This window comes from Schistocerca piceifrons, chromosome 1 (assembly GCF_021461385.2).
Source record: "Schistocerca piceifrons isolate TAMUIC-IGC-003096 chromosome 1, iqSchPice1.1, whole genome shotgun sequence".
NCBI classification, from domain to species: domain Eukaryota; kingdom Metazoa; phylum Arthropoda; class Insecta; order Orthoptera; family Acrididae; genus Schistocerca; species Schistocerca piceifrons.
The window spans coordinates 957225157-957249242 of record NC_060138.1 but is presented as its reverse complement, the minus strand read 5'-3'; the positions used below and the strand labels follow the sequence as shown (position 1 = coordinate 957249242).

The 24086-nt window shown below is 43.3% G+C and overlaps 1 protein-coding gene across 1 annotated transcript in view; it reads right to left on the bottom strand.

Moving 5' to 3' along the window:
• LOC124776806 (discoidin domain-containing receptor tyrosine kinase B-like) overlaps positions 1-24086 on the bottom strand; it is a 458663-nt gene that overhangs the window by 39682 nt on the left and 394895 nt on the right. Inside the window, exons 11-12 of the mRNA XM_047251959.1 lie at positions 12100-12467; positions 755-889 (exon numbers count right to left, since the gene is read on the bottom strand). Coding sequence (XP_047107915.1) covers positions 755-889; positions 12100-12467 — 503 coding nt within the window. The remainder of the gene's footprint in view (positions 1-754; positions 890-12099; positions 12468-24086) is intronic.

Here is a 24086-nt window from a genome sequence, read left to right as displayed (position 1 = left end):
TACCCCAATGCCAAATCACTTACGTGGCAAAATACTTTTCCTGTGCCTCCTTAGTTCGAGCCATCGGGCGTATGCGAGGGTACGGTACCATCAAACGGCAAGATATTTGAAATCAGTTGTTAATTTAAATTCCATAGTTACCACTGCGCCACGCCATGTGTGGTGCGTTATAGCTACCTATGGCTTAGACAAGGTCAGGTGTTGGAAAATAATCTGTAATCGCAGGCAATACTTTTCAGTGGTGAGTAAATGTTGTCGCTTAACAGGAGCACGAGTGTTCTAGTTTCAGCGGAGCGGTCTGGGAGTTACGTCGATGCACTGCTTTAGCCGGCACTGTTAAGCCGCTTTGTTAATGAGTTCTTAAAATGATTATATGCGCCGCGGTCGATTATTGTATAAGTTTCATTGTGAATGCAATCGTTAACATATGGTGCCATGTAGAATGTGGATCAGCTGTGTGTAGTTAAAAATGTTCGTAATTCTTGATTAGCCGCAATAAAACATAGAATCATTGTTCTCAGTCGACTCCGTCATCATCTGCTTCCCTAAATGACCACCACGTGCAGTTAGTTAATTAGGAGAACGCGAGGTAAGTGAAAATGTGCTATGATGGAGACGCCACATGAATAAGACAGGTGCAATATTTAAGAGAACTTTCTCCTTTTTTTTTTAGTGTTCTACATTGTGTACGCCAGCCATTTGAGGAATAAATTCTCACTAGATGCTTGTGACAGCGTTAGGGAGGGCGACTTACCTCTCCGGCGTGGCAGGAGCCGACCTTCTCGACGACCCTGAGGCAGCGGCGCGGGATGTCTGTGAGCTCCGCTTCCCTGCACTTGTAGGGGCGGCCCATGCTGGGCGCGATGTTCCACGTCACCGCCGGCGGCGCCTGCGAGCACGCAAACATCTCGCTAAAGCATCACTTATACAGCCGACTTCGGGGTAACTAGGACAACATGCTGGCTTCTGGAACGCGTTCTACTAGCTAACCACGATATTACTGCACCTGGCTTCGCGTGGCCGTTGTAGGAAACACGCGGTGAGGTTACAGTGAACAAGTACAGTCGTGACTAAGGCAAGCGCATTACATTGTCAATGCTTTCAGTTCAATTACGAGTATACTATGAAGTGGTGCAGCGGGTCTGCAGGCAATACGGTCAGTAGTGTAGGGCAATGTTACACATCAATACCACAGGGACACTGGAAATTCAGTTGAGAAAGAGTTTAATTTTAAATTTATGTAATTTCCCAGCAACAAAAGAGACAAAAATCAGGCTACAGAAAACAATCTTTCCGGTTATAATTATCACAAACGGTTTGAGTGGAAACTGATTCCTAACATACGAGGGCTGTCCAGAAAGTAAGTTACGATTGATCGCGAAATGAAAATCACAGTGAAATTCAGAAATGTTTCATTTGTAACAGTTAGCTACACCTTTCAGCTACTTCTCTACGTAGTGCCGTTCTGACTCAGACATTCGTAGTAGCTTTGTACCAACTTTCCAATACCCTCATCATAGAAGGCAGCCGCCAGTACTTTCCGCCAATTCTCTAGGCTGGCCTAAAGCTCGTTGTCTGTGCCAAAATGTTGTCTTCATAGCCAGCGATTCGTTTGAGCAGAGATGAAACTCAGTGGGAGACGATTACGGGCTGTATTGCGGGTAACCAAACATTTCCAATTGAAACGATGCAGGAGCATCTTCATTGCCCCTGCAGAATGAGGCTGAGAATTGCCTTGAAGAAGAAACCGCACGACAGTTATGTAATGTTGGTTGCATAACTTCAGGGGAAAATTCTCAGCAGGCCCTCGTACTTAGAGGGAGACACTATTTTCTATAACATCTTTACGCGCTCACTAAGAGCTCAGGAATGAAAAGAGCGACATAATTCTACCTAGAGTCATACTAGAGACACTGCCCAACACATCTTTGCAAAGCTCGGATTTTCATGGTCGTTTCCATTTCGCGACAGATCGTAACTTACTTTCTGGACAGCCATCGTACCAGCTGTAGTACTGCTGTTCTTGATAATGCACTGTATCATACTATTCAGACAAATAAGTCCTCTCCGCTTCAATTCGCAGAAAGAGAATAACTGGATGGCTTATTCAGAACAAATTAATTTTGAATCGAGCTTAACAAGAAATGAAGAAATGAGCTTTTATAAACCGCATGCTATTGTAAGCAAAATCCTGTTTTTGAAGCAGATGCCGCTTCGAAGATTAAGGGATGTACTGTTCCGAGCTCCCACCATACAGCAGTGAAATTAACCATATAGAACTGATCTGGAATACAACGAAACAAAAATACTGCAAAAAATTTCCTTCTATTAACTACCTAAAATAGATAAACAACGATCATTTAAAAGTAATTAAAAATTAAAGTTGGCGCAAAGATGGGCCAATCGAAGAAGCAACACGCAATATAGTAATCAAAGTTGTTCTGGTAAGTGAAGATAAAGCCCATGATGACGACGACAGTGATATGGAAACTCATTCCGGCTAAAGAGATACAGCAGATGAATAACTTGATGTCTGCCCCTTCTGACAGGTTTCATCACCTTCATGACTCTAACCACCACGGTTAGTGCAGTTTTCATTGCATAACTGTAGTTGTACGGTCCTTCCTTCCTTCCCTCCTAACCGCCATTATGCGCCGACTCACGATATGTAGACAGAAGTGCCTTCACTCGGAGATGCAATAACATTGTAATCGACTAATAAGTACGTGAAAAGTATGCGTAACACAAAAGAAATAAAAAGTAGGGGGGAAGACCCACTGTTTGTGCTGAACGCATGACACGATATTTTCAATGTGTCAGAGATCAAAAGAACGTGATGGACAAGTCAGTAGTCGAATCCCCTCTGCAAACACTTAGGTGAAGAAAGCAGGGGCACCGTGCCATCATGCATTATCTTGTTGAATGACAATGTCTCGGAGACCTCCAAGATAGCGTGTTGTAAGTGGACTTAACAGGGCTTAAATGTAACGCCTACTGTTCAAATTAGCAACTATGAGAACCAGAGGTAATGGGGTTGTGTATCAAATGGCACGACGCTTCACTCCATAGCTTCATGTTCTGGGCTTGTATTACAATGATAAATGCCCTCTGGCAACGTAAGTTCTTATCGAAATCTGGACACACCGATACATCCGACTAACACTAAGCAGAAAAGAGGACACGCTGCCTTTCTTGTTCTCTGAGTTGTTGTAGGCGCACCACTCCAGACGTGCATCTCTTTGTGGCCACATCGGAGGCAGCTGCAGCAATGGGCGCCCTGCTGGCAGTCTGTGGTAATGCAGACGTCGTCGCACTGTCTGTCCGTTTGTATACTTGTCTTGCTGAATACAGGCCCGTTTCCGGACTCAACTAACATTACACGACTGTACGACACTGCAAAGTCGGGCAAACAACCTGTCTGTCCTCTCAAGCATTAGTCACGAGGCGCAATTAATGGTGTTGACTATGGACTTCGCAAACCTGTCTGATTCACATAACAGTCCATAGATTTCGACAATACGAGCTCCTTGAAACGATAAGAAGCCGTCTCGATAGACAGAGATCCTGCCGATTTCTAATTCCATCATGTTTTGTGGGTATTTCTCTTACTTCCTCGAAGGATAATACGATCTTGTCACAATCAACACCGAATGTGAAGTTTGCATTGCAACATTTCCTTATACTGCATGTTTTAAAATCTTTGCATCACGTAAAGCAGAACAACTTTTGTTGGAGACAAGTGTTCGCTGACACTTCCTGGCGACGTTAGTCATCCTTTTGTATTCGTTATGCCCCAGACAGCTGGCAGAGCGTAAACACCCCGCGGTGTGTGTTACGATTTGTGTTGCCTAAGATTAAGTAATCTGCTCTGTGTGAAATGGGGCAGGCTGAGCAAATTAAATGTTTCTTACTTATTTCTAAAACATCTTTCTCTGCTTAGAGAAACTTTTCTTAAGGTTACGAAGTCTTTCGCGACGGAGTGCTTACATAATAAGTTCTCGGTTTACTTGCCGCTTCAAATTTGTATAACATCCCAAACTCTCGATGACTACCTCCGTCATCGAAAGCTTGGGATGTTATCCAAATTTGACGTGGCAAGTAAACCGAGAACTTTTTATGCAGCTTTTCTTAAGGTTTGTTGAAAATCACAGAATCAATTTTCTGGGTTAGGTACCAAACCTAACTAGTAGACCTTGGTGATTCGGTGAATTCCCGTCGCCCCAGGGCCGGCGAGCGCTAAAGCAGGCTGAGCATCGCCGGGAAGCATCGATGAACGTTTTACCTCTTTCAAAAGTTACTTCTGATAACACGATCTATGATTCCTAGACGTCTGATGCAGACACTTTGAAACACGCTGTACGTAGAACGTAGACGGCGATGATCTTACATTCTCTGTGTTGTTATGCTGGGACGCTAATTATTAGCCTACTGAAGCATGTGCTATACTTGACACCAATTTGACATTAATTTCATGCCGCCCTCATGGTACTGTAATTTTAATGGTTAAAGGAGTAGTTCCTCTATCAGTGGCGCAGGTTTTACTGGGCTTCCTCATGAACATAAATTATTTGGTGTTGAAGAGTATCAAACCAGTGGCTGCCGTGCGGCAATTAGAAGTTAGCAATCGTTGCATTATTCAGAATCATTTTATTCCAACTGATAACGTTTGTAAAGAAACACTTCGACATTTGCTTTACATGCGTTAAAAAGTCACTGGTACATCGATCATCATACAGCGATACAAACATGATTAACACTGAAATTTAATAGCTATGAATTTAAGGAGTAAGTAGATAATTACAAGGAAGTGATTTGCATTTGGCATGAACGGCGATTATTACTTACAATTTTATTAACAGACGAGATCGTAACAAACGATGAAGCGCTATGTGTTTTACTCTACCGAAATGAGCTGTATGGAGATAAAATCACAATGCAGCAATTGTGCAAATATTTCAGCTAAGAAGGTTTGGTATCAGAAGCTTCGAGTAGCAGATGATTATAAATGGACATTGCTTTGGATGTTTTTCACTGATTAGAAATTTGATCTAAAATGTTTTAATTATGCACACAGATAAGCTTATTGCTTATCCGCTCTCCGTAGTGTTGTACGACTGTTTGCGATTGAACTTGGTAGTGCTCTAATGTCTCCCTTCATAATCTTCGGAGTATTGTGTGAATTCTTCATTGGTTCACAGGTGTCACGTCGAATAATGTTCTGAAAGCTGCACAGTATTTCAAGGAGATAGCTGCTTGTCATCTTCAGGGACCTGCTGGAGTGTCTGGCCGTATATGCGCTGGCTCGCTACAAAAGCGCATTCGCCAAGGGGTGGGACTAAAACGTCATCGGAAACGAATCATAGAGCACGACGACATCCAGTGCGCCCTGACGAGAAAGGGGCCATGGTCTCTGCATACGCGACGCGTCAAAAGTGCGGCCCCAAATCGCAGTTCAGCACACGACTGGGCGGAGTGTTGGCGCCCAGTTTAAGTATGTGGACTCCGATTCCCCGTCTCTGTTGACTCGGGTTCGTTTGCCTGCGGCCGACTGTGCCTTAGTGCCGCTAATGGTGGTTCCCTTGTCTTGCTAAGTTGGAATCCCGTGTCTCCATTAATCAGGTCGTTACTCAAACGTATTTCGATTCCGTCTTTAATGATGGAGTCCCAGTACGTGGAGGAGGACTCAAGATCTTTAGCTCTCCGTAGTTTATGGTATTTCCCGTGACAAGACACTGTTCAGCAAAATGGTTCAAATGGCTCTGAGTACTATGGGATTTAACTTCTGAGGTCATCAGTCCCCTAGAACTTAGAACTACTTAAACCTAACTAACCTAAGGACATCACACTCATCCATCCCCGAGGCAGAATTCGAACCTGCGACCGTAGCAGTGGTGCGGTTCCGGACTGAAGCGCCTAGAACCGCTCGGCCATTCCGGCCGGCAGTGTTCAGCAACAGCAGGCTTAAGGATAGCTGAACTAAACACAGATGTCACGCCTGTGTTTAGTTCAGCTATCAATAAGTCTGCGACATGTTTGGACAATGTATATTGCCCATGTCGGAACAGGATTTTATGTATTCTTGGTCTCCTTAGACCTAGGTTGTCTTTAGCAGAATTCAGCGTCATTTGGACTCGGACAGGAGGGCGGAAGACACATTTTATTAAATGTATCTCGAACAGCCTGCCGATCTTAAAGGACACGCCACCAACGTAGTATAAAAAAACCATAATCATGGATTTCTGCGTTCTTCTGGCTGTTCTTGAGGTTTAGTGCTGGCAGGTTGAAATACATTACGAATCTGCTTATCAGAGTACCCGTTTTGTACAAACGCTGAGCGAAGATGTCTAAGCTCTGCTGATAAACTCCCTGCATCTGAGGTAACTCTAGCCCTATGAACGGAGTTCGTAATACGCCACAGCGTTGAGACAGGTGATAACAACTCGTAGCTCGTTTATATAGGTAAATGTGAGTCGACTTACGGAACGCACTCTTACCAAGGGCATCGTCTTCTTTTATACGGACCAAGACATCTAAGAGTTTGAATAACGACCTGATTAACAGATACTCGGGAATTCAATTCAGCAAGGCATGGGAAGCAGCAGTGGCGGAATCGGAGTTCAGATACCTTAACTGGTAGTGAAGTGAAAATGCGAAGGTACACTAAAACACAAAAGCGTACAGGCCGACCTAGTCTGTTGACTGACAGAGACCGCCAACAGTTGAAGAGGGTCGTAATGTGTAATAGGCAGACATCTATCCAGACTATTACACGGGAAATCCAAACTGCATCAGGATCCACTGCAAGTACTACGGCAGTTAGGCGGGAAGTGAGAAAACTTGGATTTCATGGCTGAGTGGCTACTCATAAGACACACATCACGCCGCTAAATGCCAATCGACGCCTCGATTGGTGTAAGGAGCGTAAAAATAGGACGATTGAACAGTGGAAAAACCTTGTATGCAGTGACAAATCACAGTACACAGCGTGGCGATCCGATGGCAGGCTGTGGGTATGGCTAATGCCCGCTGAACGTCATCTGCGGGCTTGGGTAGTGCCAACAGTAAAATTCGGAGGAGATGGTGTTATGGTATGGTCGTCTCGCGTCCCACTATTGAAGGGCAACTCGGGGATAGCGATTTCTTCTTTCAACACTATCGAGCACCTGTTCATACTGCACGGCCTGTGGCGGATGATTACACGACAATAACATCCCTGTAATGGACTGGCCTGCACAGAGTCCTGACCTGAATCCTGTAGAACACCTTTGGGATGTTTTGGAACGCCGACTTCGTGCTAGGGCTCACCGACCAACATCGATACCTCTCCACAGTGCACTACTCCGTGAAGGATGGGCTGCCATTACCCAGGAAACCCTCCAGCAGCCAGCGAGAGTGGAAACTGTCATCAAGGCTAAGGATGGGCCAACACCTTACTGAATTCCAGCATTAGTGATGGAGGGCGCCACGAACTTGTAAGTCATTTTCAGCCAGGTGTTCAGACACTTTTGATTACATAGTGTATTGGCGAGCTATTGCAGTAACATTTCACTGAGCACCGAAGATGACGAGCAGTTGTTTCGTTGAAATATTGTGCAACTTTCACGTCATAATTCGACACGACGTCCGTGAACCAATCAAGCAGTTATTACATCGAGGAAGTCTCAAACAGCACATCTTATGACTGCTTGGAAGAAAATTAACTATTTCTCTGCTGAAATGAAAAACTAAGGTTAAGGCGTTACTGCTTAATCGAGAGGAACTACAGGTGTTGCTTCTCTAGGATCATTACTTTAATTACAACATAGACCTCCAATGAAACTTCTTTTACAATCCGTTATCTTTGCCGGCCGGAGTGGCCGTGCGGTTCTGGACGCTACAGTCTGGAACCGAGTGACCGCTACGGTCGCAGGTTCGAGTCCTGCCTCGGGCATGGATATGTGTGATGTCCTTAGGTTAGTTAGGTTTAATTAGTTCTAAGTTCTAGGCGACTGATGACCTCAGATGTTAAGTCGCATAGTGCTCAGAGCCGTTATCTTTGCGTACGACTTCGTATTCCATATTAAAATAATTATCATTTATTATTATTATTTATTATTATAAGTAATATAACTATGAACTTGAGGGGAAGAAAAAGGGAAATACAAGACATATGAATCGTATACTTAAAGTAAATGTTTATGGTTGCAAATCGGTAACGTAGAAGTATGCCCAAGCAGCAACCCCTCTATTTAGAATGGAATAGTGACTCTCATACAAAATCAGTCCCCACGTATCACGAAACGGTTTTTCAGTACGTCACACGTATAGAGAGCGCCACTGTATTGTTATTCCAGGCATCTGAAAATGACCACACGTCGAAACTGTAATGTATCTTGTATATAATTTGACAGGCTACGGAGGATATTTATTGTGGTTTTGTCAACATGAAATCACATATTATTGTTAGCCACTCCACGATACGTCAGTATTGACTTTGTTTAGTGCTGATCCTAGAAATTGCTGTCACTGTCCTTAATAAAATAACACGTCTTATAGCAATGGAAGCAAAGAGAGGATTTGCATCATGCACCAGTATGCTACGAGGATATATAAGACCAAGAGCAAATAAGTGTCGATGTCATGGATAAAATGAGATGAGATCCTATTGTGCAAAGGTGGATAAAACTTCAAATCTGTGGAAAAGTTAAATTGTAGATGCAATTCATTACCAATCGACTTCAAGAAATCTCTACCTTACAAAACAAACTCAAAGATCTGGGATATGGTCATAAATGTACTTTAAATTTTCGAAATTGTGTTAGTAGTCTTCTGAATGATTTTATGCTGCCTCTTCAGTGTAGCATTTACACCCAAAGTGCTTAGTTATATGGTGAATATTTTCCAATTTTGATCTATTTCTATAATGGTATCCCTCTACAGCTCTTTCTAGGACTATGACGACAGCGACTTCCTTACACATACCCAGCTGCTCTGTGTAAACACTGAACGACTGTCATGATACAATGGCGATCACTGAATATAAGCACGATGTGTAGCTAGTAGATCCGTTTGGCTGATTATGTGGCATGGGTGCTTGAAAGTGTAATATTAAATTTTTTGCAGAACTGTTACTTCAGGAAACATGTTCCCTTCATACACGAATACTGTCTTGATGGGTAAATTGGAAAACATCTTGTCCCAGCACGATTCATCACAAGACTGAAAGAAAAAGGAACTTTGTCGACGGGTGTGGAGGCAGCTCCTTACAGCGACGTGTTGATTTCAGAGCGTGTGGTCACGGGATGATGATGACTATGGTTACATTTAAGGAGAGTTGGAACGCCCTATCCCGACAATGTTAAATTTGGTGACTTGGTTTCCTTGTATTTCTGGAACCACCGTAGCCATAGACATGAAATTTTTCAGGACTTTAAACTGTATGTTCTGAGTCTACGTAACTACAATATTTGCATTTCAGCCACTGCTTTTGGGAATACAATTTTTTAAGTACACGGTTAAAATTTTGTGTACTTTTTTGTAGGTTATCATATATAATTTTAATAATACATAACATTATGTTCTACTTTTAGTTCAGTAGACACAGGACATGTATGTTATTACTCCCTGAAAATATGAATACTATACTCGAACTGGTTTCTGAGATTTAGGGAAATATGCAACGAAAAATGTAAATTTTCAGGAACGGCTTCTTAAGTTTCAAAAGGCTGATCACAATATACGCTTAATTTTTTAATTTCAGTCACTCAGAAGCACAATGCACCATATTCCATACTGTATATCATCCTCTTGATCTTTTTCAAAGTTTTATCTTCTTTCTGGACTCCTTAGTGGTCAAATGTGCTGCATACTCTGCTTTATCAATGCGAACCTTGTCCATCCTTTCAAGTTCTCTGATGCAGTTTGTTCCAGGATTAATTGCCATATGCTGTAGCCACTTCACGCTACCAATGTTGCCATCATTAAAAGCAATAACAGTGTCACTCACCCCCCACCCTCCCTTTAGTGTCTTCATTCCAACAAAAACATTTTTTGGTAAGCGAGTCCATATAAGATAACTGAACGATTTATTGGGATTTTGAGTCTGACCATCCAGATACTTTCAGTATTTTCCAGGTCTCTTTAAAAAAAGTTTTATGATGTCCATGACTGCTGCTGGTGTGGAAAGTTTATGGCTGAATGAACCGTCTGAGTACTGGGCTATGCGGTAATTGCCCCATGAATCTGGTCCAGGAGGGCGAAGGTGGTGAACTGGTTTTTCATCAGTTGACAGTCTGTGGAAGAAGGTAGCCCATACTGCCTGCTTCATTTTCAACAAATCCTCAATATTATTTCTGATGGCCATCCCATAATACTGCTGTTGTTCATCAATCTTTTTTTTCTCTCAGCCTGCCTCTTTTGGTTTTACCATCAGAAAATTTCTTGTCTCTCAAACTTTGTTTAAACTTCCTCAACCTGGTACCCATCCCCACGTAACAAACACATAATTTAGCCTTTATAACACAGCAGTCCACAGCTTTCTATATTAGATCTTGAAGTAATGCACGTAAAAATTTTAATTTTTTCAAGCAGTGTAGATTATATTTAAGAAAATCAAATACTTCCCTTGTTGTTTGTAAGTGATATATGTACATAGGGGTCCAAAAATATATCCACTGTTTGAAAGTCCATAACTTGCAAACTAACTGACGGAGTTGTCCCATTTTTGGTGAAAGTTTAGCTTAAAGTCCAACTTAAATTAAAACTTAAAGATATCACTGTAGGTGTTCGAAATGGTAGCCATTAATATCCACACACATACGATGCTGCCGAACTGCAGCACGAACTACTGACTGAACGTGTACAGTTGGATATTTGCACATGAATGTACGATGGATTCTCGAAGTTCATCCAATGTGCGTGGCGTTTGTCGATAAACGACATCCTTTAGTGTTCCCCACAGGTAAAAGTCCAGAGGAGTTAGGACTGGGGAACGTGGTGGATATTCCACAGCACCTCCACGGCCTATCCATCTTCCTGGTAGATTTTCGTCGAGATACGCCCTAACACGATTTTGGTAGTTGGTTGGGGCACTATCTTGTTGAAAGTAAACTCTTCCGTCTCCATACAAGTCCCGGATGGCAGGTAAAATGGATACCTGAAGTTTCTGAAGGTACACCTCACAGACAACTGTGCCGTCAAATAAGAACGGCCTAATCAAGCCCCGGTAAGACAACCCACACAACACATTTACTCCTGGCAAATTCACGGCTTTGTCTACATGGACGTTCGGATTTTCGGCGTCCCAGTAGATGCAATTGTGGCGATTTACTGTACTATTGAGTTTGAGCTGTGCCTCATTAGACAACACAATCGTCTCTGAAAACTGTTCATCGTTGCGCACCATGTTAGTAAACCACTCGCAGCGCTCCATTCTACGATCTGGGTCGTCCTCGTTCATTGCTTTTAGCAATCGTGGGATGGAACACTTCCACTTTACTGTCTTCAAAATTCGCCGAACACTTGAGCGACTCACTCCAGTTTCACGGGGACACTGTCTCACAGACTTCTGTGGTGAGCGAGTGAATTGCTGTAACACACGACGGGAGTTAGCTGGACTTGTTACTGTTACAAGTCGTCCAGATCGTTGTTTGTGTACATCTTTAACACAGCCTTCGACTTCAAATTTGTCTCGAAAGCGACCAATCGTTAAACGTGTCGGTGGCTCTGTTTGATACTCATATTGCTGTTGTACCTCACTAATGTTTTCGTACTTAAAATACCACTTCAGAACTGACTTCCTTTAATCGGATGTAAGCCTTGCGCCAGCCATGTTTACTCGAGTAACCAGGTGCAACTAAGAACAACAAAACACTGACTATCTGGCGACTGTCATCTGACAAAACAATACAACGCTTGTGTGCAATTGCCGGAACTACAAATTATTAGACTACCAACGATGAGACAACTCCGTCAATTAGTTTGCCAGTTATGGACTTTTAAACAGCGAATACATTGAAAATTTTCAATTTTATAATGAGATAAAAATCCGGACACGTGAAAAAAACTATTTTTCTGTTTTAACTCCCCTTAAGCACGGTAGCACGAGCAGCACGTACTCACCCTCCTGTTTTCCCTGGGGGCGGTGTGGCAGCGGCGGCGGTCAACAGTGGCTGCAGGTGCCGTAGAGGCAGGTGGCCGGGGGGAGGTTCGCCCGCGGCCGGTGGTGGCGGTGCGGTGCTGGGGCGGCTGCAGGCTGTGGAACTGACGGCCCGCCCCCGCTGACGCCGCGCCCGTGCTGGCCTCGGACGCGTCCTCCTCAGGCGGCGGCGGGGGCGGCAGCGGCGCTGCCTGCGGCAGCTGCGGGGGCGGCGGCAGGTCCACCACGGGCACGAGTGGCGCGACGGCGGCGCTGGCGGTCTGCGCGGGCAGCAGCGCGTGCAGCGGCGTCTGGCCCAGCCCCAGGCCCAGCAGCCCGCCGTCCACGTCCTCTGCCGGCCGCACCGGCGTCAACACACTAGCGTTACTGTCTGTGTCAGGCAGACTGTACTACAGTCAGTCCATTTGCTTTATAAGACTTACGGTTCCACTTGCTACTGTACAAAGTTTCATTCTGCTATTGCTATTTCGGTCTTACGACACAGGCAAAGACTGGCTACCTTTTCGACGCCATGTCACGGGACAGATATAAGAGGCTGATTTAAATGAAAAACTTAATTATTTATTAACGCGTAAATGATGCGAGATAGGGCGTAAGACAGAAATGTTGTCTTCGGCCCCTATAGTTCAGTCAATATATCGAGGACGCAATGACAAAATAAAACAAAGTAATAAAAGTATGTCACGTAGGAGGCTAGCGACTATTCTAGCAAATATCCCTAGATCTGTAGTTACGCTGGCTAGGTCGCATAAAAGGCCATACACCAAGAGAAGAGTGTCTTTATTGATCACAAAGTATGCATGTCGGGTTTCGGAATGACATATTTCTAACATCAGAAATCCAACTGCAAAGATAGCTAATAGAAAAAAATGGCCCTGAGCACTATGGGACTTAACATCTACGGTCATCAGTCCCCTAGAACTTAGAACTACTTAAACCTAACTAACCAAGGTCATCGCACAACACCCAGTCATCACGAGGCAGAGAAAAAGATAGCTCAAGAACAAGAGCGTTACTAGTTGTGTGACGTGAGATGACACACTACTAGACAGGTAGTCATCTCATGTTCCATACACAGCTGGTAACGTTCTTGTGCGTGTGCTACTTTTGCACTCGTATGTCAGAAGATGGGAATGATTCCGAAACGTGCTGTTCATATTCTGTGATCAATAGTCCGCCTGCTTAGCTGGATGGTAACGTGCTCGCCTCCCAAGCAAGTGGGCCCGTGTTCGATTCCCAGCCGAGGTGGAGATTTTCTCCGCTCGGGGACTGGGTGCTGTGTAATCATCATTTCATTCTCATCACCGGCTCGCAATTCACCCAATGTGGCGTCGACTAAAACAAGACTTGCACTTGGAGGCCGAACTTCCTCGCATGGGGCCTCCCGGCCAACGATGCCATGCGCTCGTTTAATTCTTTTGTGATCAATAAAGTCATTCTTGAATTGCTGTATGAATTTTTATGCGACCAAGCAAGCTTAACTACAGAAGTTGGGGTATTTAAGTAAAAGCTCAAGTGTAGGATTAAAATTCAGGGCGAAAGGATATCAAAGATAAAAGTCGCTACTGACGTTGCTGTCCTCTGTGAAAATGAAGAAGACTTACGGGACCCATTGAATGGAGTACACAATCCAATTAATACAGAATCTCGACTGAGAGCAAATTGAAGGGCGACGAAAGTAATGAGAAGCGGCAGAAATGAGAACAGTGAGAAGCTAAACATGAGGATTGGTGATCACGAAGTAGACGAACTTAAGGCCTTTTGCGATTTATGCAGCAAAATAACCCACGACGGATGAAGCAAGTAGGACGTAAGAAGCAGACTAACACTGGCGCAAGGGGCATTCTAGGTCAAGGAAGGCCTTAATTTGAGGAAGAAATTTGTGAGAATGTATGTTTGGAGCACAGCATTGTACAGTAGTGAAACATGGGCTGTGGGAAAATGGAGACGTGGTACTACAATGAGTAACGTGAGTGATCAAGACATTGAAATTTCATCCTCCTGTTGATGGGAAACCAGGACGAAGTAGACTTGAAGTGTTTGAGATGTGGTGTTACAGAAGAATATTGACAAATTACGTGAACTTTTAAGATAAGGAATGAGGAGGTTCTCCGTAGAATCGTCGATGAAAGTAGCATGTGTGAAAGAATGGTAGAACTAATGTTAAGACAACAAGAGATAATTTGCGTGGTACAGGGGCTGTAGAGAGTAGGAACTTCAAAAAGGAATTACGGAACGGGAAGTCCATCACAAATTGTAATTGTTGTCATTCCCTTACACAGCTGATGGTTGTTCATATTCGCTACTGTGAACACATTTTATGTATTACAGAAAGGCTGTAGTTGACATAGTGCCTGTTCCTTCCGACGGGCATGCATGATCCGAAGGAACATTGCCGCGTTCTTCTTAATACCACAGGCACTGCAATTTTGTATTCATCCGCTAATATTTGGAAGCGACTTTTACTTAAAATGATCTCCCCTGTGTGGGAATTACATAACGTGTGTACGAGTAAGGGTTATGACCCAGAAATAACGACATATGGAAGTTTGGGTCTCGCTGGGAGTAGTTCACAGTCATCCCAAGTGGTTAACGCGACCGCTCATGTGAAGCGGGAAATTCTGAAATACAATGAAATTGACGGTTTTGCAAACTTTCTGATCGTCGATATTCGATGTGCAACTGATATGTAAATCAAATTAATTTGATTTTGAAAATAGTTTTTTCCTTTATTTTTATTAATGATTACCGGATAGTGATTGCCAGCAAATAAAATACTTGTAGGCGTCTTATTTATTAAGAATTATGTTTGGCTGGGCTGGCAGTTTCACAGACAAACAGCAGATCAAAGTGAACCGAAAGCCACAATTAACTTAACGCAGTCAGGACAGCGTTCCCCGAAGGCTGTTTTGTCTAATAAACTGGATGACGGTACGCTCGTGACGAGCTGACAAAAAGCGGAAAAAGATGACGCTAAGGCCATCTGGGCGGCACAGAGGAGTCGTTGGAATTCTGCACAAGGTGACCGCCACTCCCACGTTGCTCAATCGTTTTTTCCCAAAGCGTTTTTCCGCAGTGAGGAGGCTGTAAAGTACATTAAAGGTGCTGGAAGGCGGATAACAATGAGCCTGGGATGGAGAATGCAGGAAAGACGGGACCATTCTGCCGACAGGAGAGCAGTACCTGTGGACACAATGCAGAATCTGTGAAAGTTACGGATAATTAAGGCTCTATGCGCTCTATGATATCTACAGGAAGTGCAAAATGGCTAAGCAGGGATGGCTAGAGGACAAGTGTAAGGATGTAGAGGCTTGTCTCACTAGGGGTAAGATAGATACTGCCTACAGGAAAATTAAAGAGACCTTTGGAGAGAAGAGAACCACTTGTATGGATATCAAGAGCTCAGATGGCAACCCAGTTCTAAGCAAAGAAGGGAAGGCAGAAAGGTGGAAGTAGTATATAGAGGGTTTATACAAGGGCGATGTACTTGAGGACAATATTATGGAAATGGAAGAGGATGTAGATGAAGACGAAATGGGAGATATGATACTGCGTGAAGAGTTTGACAGAGCACTGAAAGACCTGAGTCGAAACAAGGCCCCGGGAGTAGACAACATTCCATTACAACTACTGACGGCCTTGGGAGAGCCTATCATGACAAAACTCTACCATCTTGTGAGCAAGATGTATGAGACAGGCGAAATACCCACAGACTTCGAGAAGAATATAACAATTCCAATCCCAAAGAAAGCAGGTGTTGACAGATGTGAAAATTACCGAACTATCAGTTTAATAAGTCACAGCTGCAAAATACTAACGCGAATTCTTTACAGACGAATGGAAAAACTGGTAGAAGCCGACCTCGGGGAAGATCAGTTTGGATTCCGTAGAAATGTTGGAACACGTGAGGCAATACTGACCTTACGACTTATCTTAGAAGAAAGATTAAGAAAAGGCAAACCTTCGTTTCTATCATTTGTAGACTTAGAGAAAGCTTTTGACAATGTTATCTGGAATACTCTCTTTCAAATTCTGAAGGTGGCAGGGGTAAAATGCAGGGAGCGAAAGGCTATTTACAATTTGTACAGAAACCAGATGGCAGTTACAAGAGTCGAGGGGCATGAAAGGGAAGCAATGGTTGGGAAAGGAGTGAGACAGGGTTGTAGCCTCTCCCCGATGTTATTCAATCTGTATATTGAGCAAGCAGTAAAGGAAACAAAAGAAAAATTCGGAGTAGGTATTAAAATTCATGGAGAAGAAGTAAAAACTTTGAGGTTCGCCGATGACATTGTAATTCTGTCAGAGACAGCAAAGGACTTGGAAGAGCAGTTGAACGGAATGGACAGTGTCTTGAAAGGAGGATATAAGATGAACATCAACAAAAGCAAAACGAGGATAATGGAATGTAGTCAAATTAAGTCGGGTGATGCTGAGGGAATTAGTTTAGGAAATGAGACACTTAAAGTAGTATAGGAGTTTTGCTATTTAGGGAGTAATATAACCGATGATGGTCGAAGTAGAGAGGATATAAAATGTAGACTGGCAATGGCAAGGAAAGCGTTTCTCAAGAAGAGAAATTTGTTAACATCGAGTATAGATTTAAGTGTCAGGAAGTCGTTTCTGAAAGTATTTGTATGGAGTGTAGCCATGTATGGTAGTGAAACATAGACGATAGCTAGTTTGGACAAGAAGAGAATAGAAGCTTTCGAAATGTGGTGCTACAGAAGAATGCTGAAGATAAGGTGGGTAGATCACGTAACTAATGATGAGGTATTGAATAGGATTGGGGAGGAGAGAAGTTTGTGGCACAACTTGACTAGAAGAAGGGATCGGTTGGTAGGACATGTTTTGAGACATCAAGGGATCAAACATTTAGCATTGGAGGGCAGTGTGGAGGGTAAAAATCGTATAGGGAGACCAAGAGATGAATACACTAAGCAGATTCAGAAGGATGTATGTTGCAGTAGGTACTCGATGAAGAAGCTTGCACAGGATAGAGTAGCATGGAGAGCTGCATAAAACCAGTCTCAGGACTGAAGACCACAACAACAACATGCGCTCAGTAGAACATGGCGGCTCAAAATTGCTCTAAGCACTATGGGACAACATTTGAGGCCATCAGTCCCCTTGACTTAGAACCACTTAAACCTAAATAACCTAAGTACGGCACACACATCCATGCCCGAGGCAGGATTAGATCCTGCAACCGTAGCAGCAGCGCGGTTGTGGACTGAAGCGCCTAGAACCGCTCAGTCACAGAGTTCGGCGAACATGACGGACGAGGTCTGAGTGAGAGGTATATATCTATATACAGGCTGTCCCATTTATCTTCACCACCCGAAATAACTGTTTGTCCAGATGCAAGTTACAAAATATTTCAAGGAAATGTTCTTTAGCCGCCAGTATGATTGCCTGCGTTGTAGCTTTGTTTTTTAGAAAGATATGAACAGCGGTATAACTTTTTTAAATGGCACCCTGTATTTTATATTAGGTAATTCAATTCCTCTCCTAAAGACCTATTAAAAATGTATCACAGTGTACCATTCACTGAAACACAACGTTATTCATTACATACCACAACATTGACGTTGACGCTCCCAGTGCTTAATGCATGTACTCGGGGTAATGGAACACACCCACGAGCTGGCATTGACAGAGTACAAATGTAAACATAAGTAGAATGCACACCCGTAATTCCATCAACCATCGACAGTTGAAGAGTTGTGTGAGTAGAATGTACACCAACGAAGAGAAGGTAGAAATGCTACTCATCTATGGGGTATGTAAGTTAGCAGAACAGTAACTGCAACTCTGTTTCCTTATGTACGGGTACATTTAGTACAGTAGTTTAGTCCTTTTAAATACTGTTGTGTGGGGTAGAGACTCAGTAAAGGCAGTCCTTGCTACAAGCTGCATCAACATAACGTTTCTTTTATTGTTGATGTTGAAAGTAAGCGAAATGTTATGCAAGCAGCGGAACTGTGCAGAGACCGATATCCTGACAAGAATATTCTCGACGGATGTCTTCTTGTCTCTTTGCGACGCTGCAGGAAACGGGAAGATTCAACCCACGACAACGCAATCGCCGTAGCACTCGCACAGACGAAGGCGCCGAAGTTAATGTTCTCTCTTCCGTTGATATGAATCTACATGTGAGCACACGACAGCATTAATACAAGATTGACATTCCTAAAACCAGTGTACATCATATTCTTACATGTTACCGGTTCCATCCTTTCCATGTACACCTGCATCAAGAATTGCGTGGGAATGACTTCCAGAATCATGTACAGCTCTGTCAGTGGGCACAGCAGAAAGTCCTCGCCAACCCGAAAAATTCTTCTCCAATGTTTTATTTACCGATGAATGTTGCTTCTCAAACAAAGGACAGGTAAAAACAAGGAACTTGCATTACTGGTCCAGCGACAACCCACGATGGCTTAGACAGGTAGAACATCAGCATCAGTGGAGAGTTAACGACTGGTGTGGGATGCTTGGTACTACAATTATTGACTCTTATTTCATCCATGGTAGTCTAAACGCCACAGTGTATGCCAGCTTCCTCAGACGAATTCTTCCTCCTATTCTGGATGAAGTGACGCTAAGAACCAGAATGCTTATGTGGTATCAACACGATGGATGTCCAGCAAATAATGCCTTGGGTTCATGCTCTGAACCGGAGGTATCTAGCCAGATGGACTGGTAGATGAGGAACAGTTACTTGGTCTGCTAGGTCTCCTGATTTAAATCCTCTGGACATTTTTCTTTGGGGGTGCATTAAAGACGTTCTCTATCGCGATATTCCAACAACTCCAGAGGACATGCAGGAACGTATCGTCCTTGCTTGTAATTCTCTTCAGCAGGCAACACTAGAAGCACTAAATAATATTTTCATTCAATGAGTGCCCCAGTGTATCGGTGTTCAGGGTCACCACAATGAGCACCTTTGAATGTTCTACTACAGGGCAATGGTACCAGAGCGTCAAAGTCAATTTTGTGTTATGTTTTCACTTGGTTTTCATTTGTTTTCTGACAACTCCAGCAAGTAGACAAGTTTGTGATCAAGGGCTCAAAGTCAGTTTGTATTATGTAATTAATAACGTTGCGTTTCAGTGAATTGTACTCTGCTATGAATTTTTCAATAGGTCTTTAGTAGAGAAAATGAACTGCCGAATAAGAAATACATAGTGCCATTTAAAAAAGTGATAGCGCTTTTCATATCTTTGTAAAAAAACAAAGCAACGACGGATGTAATCATGCTGATTGACGTCCTCTGACGGCTAAAGAACATTTCCTTGAAACATTTTGTAATTTGCATCTGGACAAACAGTTATTTCAGGTGGTCAAGATAAATGGGACACCCTATATATATTGGAGGGTCATAGGAAATAACGCGCTGTAATACAATAGCGCGCCCATCTGAAGTACTGGCACTGACAAGAGAGAGCCGAAACAAGTTCCTTTCCTTAGCTGTAGGCCTGTGAGGGTAAAAAGTATGTAATTTCTTTGGTCAGCCTGGAGTGACGTAATAATTTAGGAAAATTACTGAGAAGTAGGAGGACGCTCCAGGAGAACTGACACTTGTCATTAGATGACAGGTCGTGAGAGGCTAGCTAGCTCTGGCTCTAGAAGAAGAGGTGACTTTGACAAGGGAAGACAGGAGGAACTAAGGAAGAAACTCCGTCCACTGCTAGTGAGAGAACACTGAAAATTCAGCTCACAGGATTCGGTGTGAGAAGTAGTCATTTCACTTTGCAACTCCAAGTGCAGCATGATGTAAAGTTTGCATCAGGTAGCTTTTCGGCATTCACAAGCAATGTAACCGATACAGTGGCTCCTGACAGCAGCACTGGCGGACAACACAACGAAGCTGTTAAGAGATTGGTAAGATCTGCAGTGGGCTCCGGCGTGTATTGGTCACAATGTACTCAATAAACGTTGGAGTGATAAGTAGGAGGAAGGCACCCTTCTTACATATATTGTTTTAGGAACTCAAATTTTGGCAGTCACTGTCTTCAGATCGTGGAAACGAATCAGCGTTCTAATAATGTAGTAAAATACCTATCGGTTCATTGTCTTGAATCTCCACCAACCTTAATTGCTTGTAACTGTTTCATATTCTTTTGATAATTCGTCAGTGAATAGAATGTTCGTGTTATACTTTAATGCAAGTACTGCACTCGTCTTTTGTGACGATGATGATGATACTTGGTTTGTGGAGCGCTCGACTACAAGGTCATCAGCGCCCGTGAAAAGTCCCATTTTTCTCACAGTCCAATTATTACACCGTCCAATCTAGCTACAGTCACGAATAATGATGAGGAAGAGGAGGAGGAGGAGCACAAAACAAATACCAATCCCCGGACAGAGAAAATCCCCAACCCGGCCGGGAATCGAACCTGGATCTGCGTGATCCAGAGGCAGCAAAGCCATCTACTAGACCACGGGCTGCGAACGTCTTGTGTGACGATTTATAGTAAATAATAGAAGTTATGGTAACTTTATCTTGCATTACAAAAGTATCTCAACTGGTCACAAAATTAAATTACAATGTCACCATTCCAACACCCTTTTGAAATCTGTAGGGCCATAATGTAGCGTTAATTAAAAATCCTAGTGTAACAAAAGCTAGTTTACGGTCTTCATTGGGCATGTACATACTGATACAAGCTAATTACGTGAAGGCTTAGGCGGTGAGGAAGTAAACTCCGGGTTCGAGCCCCAGTCCAGCAAAAATTTTAAGTGTCGCCATTCCCTTGATATTCGCAAGCAGTTCATATATTTCATATCTGCACTAGTCGCTACAATACATGTTCCTTCAGACACGCATGCACGTCAGAAGGAACATTGCATCGTTTTTCTTATCGACACTGGCACTGCAATACCATATTAAATCTTTTTGGTTCCCGGCACGAGCCATCTGGCAGCAGTAGTCCGCTTCAATCTGTTGGACTTCTACATGTCTGATGGTTGGGCTATGCGATTATGGTTCGTTACACATTCGTTCAGAGGAAACCCCTACTGGATTCGAAAAAATTCGTTGACTGGGAAAGAATTTTCCGGGTAGAGCAGAAAAAATACGTTATTAAACACATCATCAACGGTTCTGTCTGAGTCTTCATTTGCGAAGCGGTTCCCGGACGTAAGCGGTAATAGACGAGAAAAAGTCGCATCTCTTGTTTTTATTCTACCACCATTGAGCATTCACTCGAATGACGCCTAGCATCAAGTATCTACTGATATTTATTTCTACCAATCTAAGAAGCAACTACCACACAAATTTATGCCAACTGAAAAGAAATGTCACTACGAGATTTCCAACGGAGAACTTCAGTGTAGAGACGGGGAGTAGTGATCACGATGGCGTTATAAGAACTGCGGCTACGATTGTTAATAAACTGGTCAACAGGGCAAGGGGAGTGCTCTTGTTACAAAGAACAGAGACTAATTTCTTAGCATCGCATTTAGAGAGTGAAGTTTCAATTAAGATGGACCTAGGGAAATATGGGCAGGGTTTAACCACATCGTATTTCGTGGTCTGGACAACCATGTGCCTAATTAGTGGTATAAAGACGGAAAAGACCCACCGTGGTTCAACAACGAAATCCGTAAAATGCTGAGGAAGCAGAGACCGTTGCACTTTCGGTTCAAAACAGAGCGCGCAGATGACGACACGCAAAGAGTAGTAGTGATTCGTGCGTCTCTGAAAAGATCTGTGCCCGAAGCATACATCTACCGCCGTCATACCTCAGCAAAAGAGCTCGCAGAGAACCGGAGAAAATTATAGTCTTATGTAAAATCATTGATTGCGATCTAAGGCTTCCATCCACTCACTCGTTGGGTGCTGTGATAGATGAAGATAAGAAAACGAAAGCTGCTTTTAAATTTCGCATATAAGTATTCATACGAACATACTGTCGCTTGACCATGGAACAGAGTCCCGTTTGGCGACGTAGTAATAAGCATCCCTGGCGTAGAGCCACAACTGACAGAGTTTGCAAGAAATAAGTTGCCAGGTCCGTATGGAATCCCAATTCAGTTTCACACAGAGTAGGCTACGGCAATGGTCCCCTGCCTAGCTTGCATTTATCGTCAGTCTCTCGCTCAGCGCGAACTCCCAAGGGACTAGAATAAACCGCAGGTGACTCCTGTATAATTATAAGAAGGGCAAAAGAACTGACGCGGAAAATTACGACCAATATACCGAACATCTGTTTGCTGCAAAATCTTTGAACGTATTCTCAGTTTGAACATAATCAATTTTCTTGGAAGTTTATGTCCACGAATCATGATAGGCTCAAAAAACATCGCTCGTACGTAACTCAGCTTGCCCTTTACTGACATTACACTCTTCGAACTATGCATGAAGGGCAACAGGCAGATTCCACATTTCTAGTTCTCCGGAAAGCACTTGACACGGTGCCCGATTGCCGCTGTTAACGAAGGTCTGAACGTATGGGATATGTTCCCAGATATGTGAGTGACTTGAAGACTCCTTAAGCAAAAAATATCCTATATGTTGTTCTTGATATCGAGTGTTCGACAGAGACGAGGGTATCGTCAGAAGTGTTTCAGGAAATTGAGACAGGACCGCCATTGTTTCAAATGTTCAAATGTGTGTGTAATCTTACGGGACTTAACTGCTAAGGTCATCGGTTCCTAAGCTTACACCCTACTTAACCTAAATCATCCTAAGGACAAACACACTCACCCAAGCCCGAGGGAGGACTCGAACCTCCGTCGGCATCAGCCGCACAGTCCATGACTGCAGCGCCTAAGACCGCTCGGCTAAACCCTCGCGGCCGGTATTGTTTACTACATGAGTAAATTATTTAGTGGACTATGTGGACAGCAATCTTCGGTTGTTTTCTAATGATGTTGCTGTGTACTGTAATGTGTAGAGGTGACTGTAAGATGATACAACATAACTTGGATAAAATTTCTAGTTTGTGTGATGAATGGCAGGAAGTTCTAAATATAGAAAAACGTAAGAATGCAGGATTAGTAGTACACCGCTTACATAGTCACACCGTTTAACTATCTGGGAGTAGCGTTGCAAAGCGATATGAAATGGAAACAGCATGCAAGGATTGTAGTAGGGAAGTTAATTGGTTCGCTTCGATTTGTTGTAGTATTTTACGATAAACACGGTTCATCCGCAAAGGGGGCGCATATAAGACGATAGTGTGAGATATTGTTGAGTACTTTTTCATTCTTTGAGATCCGTACAAGATCAGATTAAAGGAAAACGTCGAAGCAATTCAGTGGTGGGTTGCTGGATTTGTTACCGATAGATTCGAACAACAACCATCACGGAGGTGCTTTGAAAAATGAAATGGGAATCCTTGGAGGGAAGGCAAAGTCCTTTTCGGGGAATGTTAATGACAAAATTTAGGGAACCGGCAGCTGAATATGACTGCTGAACGATTCTTCTGGCACCAACACACATTTCGCGTGAGGACTACAAAGATAAGATACGAGAAATGACGGCTCATACGGAGGCAAATAGACAGATGTGTTTCCATGGCTCTGGATTGGATTGGATTGATTTGGGGGAGGAGGCAAACAGCGAGGTCATCGGTCCAATCGGATTAGGGAAGGATGGGGAAGGAAGTCGGCCGTGCCCTGTCAAAGGAACCATCCCGGCATTTGCCTGAAGCGATTTAGGGAAATCACGGAAAACCTAAATCATGATGCCCCTGCGAGGGATTGAACTGTCGTCCTCCGTGGCTCTATTCGCTTGTTGAACAGTTGGTTTGAAAAATTTTGGGAAGTTATTTATTAGAATGGAATTCATATTCATTTTTGGTATCTGTTAGATGTTTGTACGAATGATTCACACGAAACGGCCACGGTAATGTACAACTAACTTCGATATTAGGGATAACTATAAAGACTGCTAGCGTCACAGATATCTTGAAAGTCTAAATTTTAGGTTCCAGTACGAGTC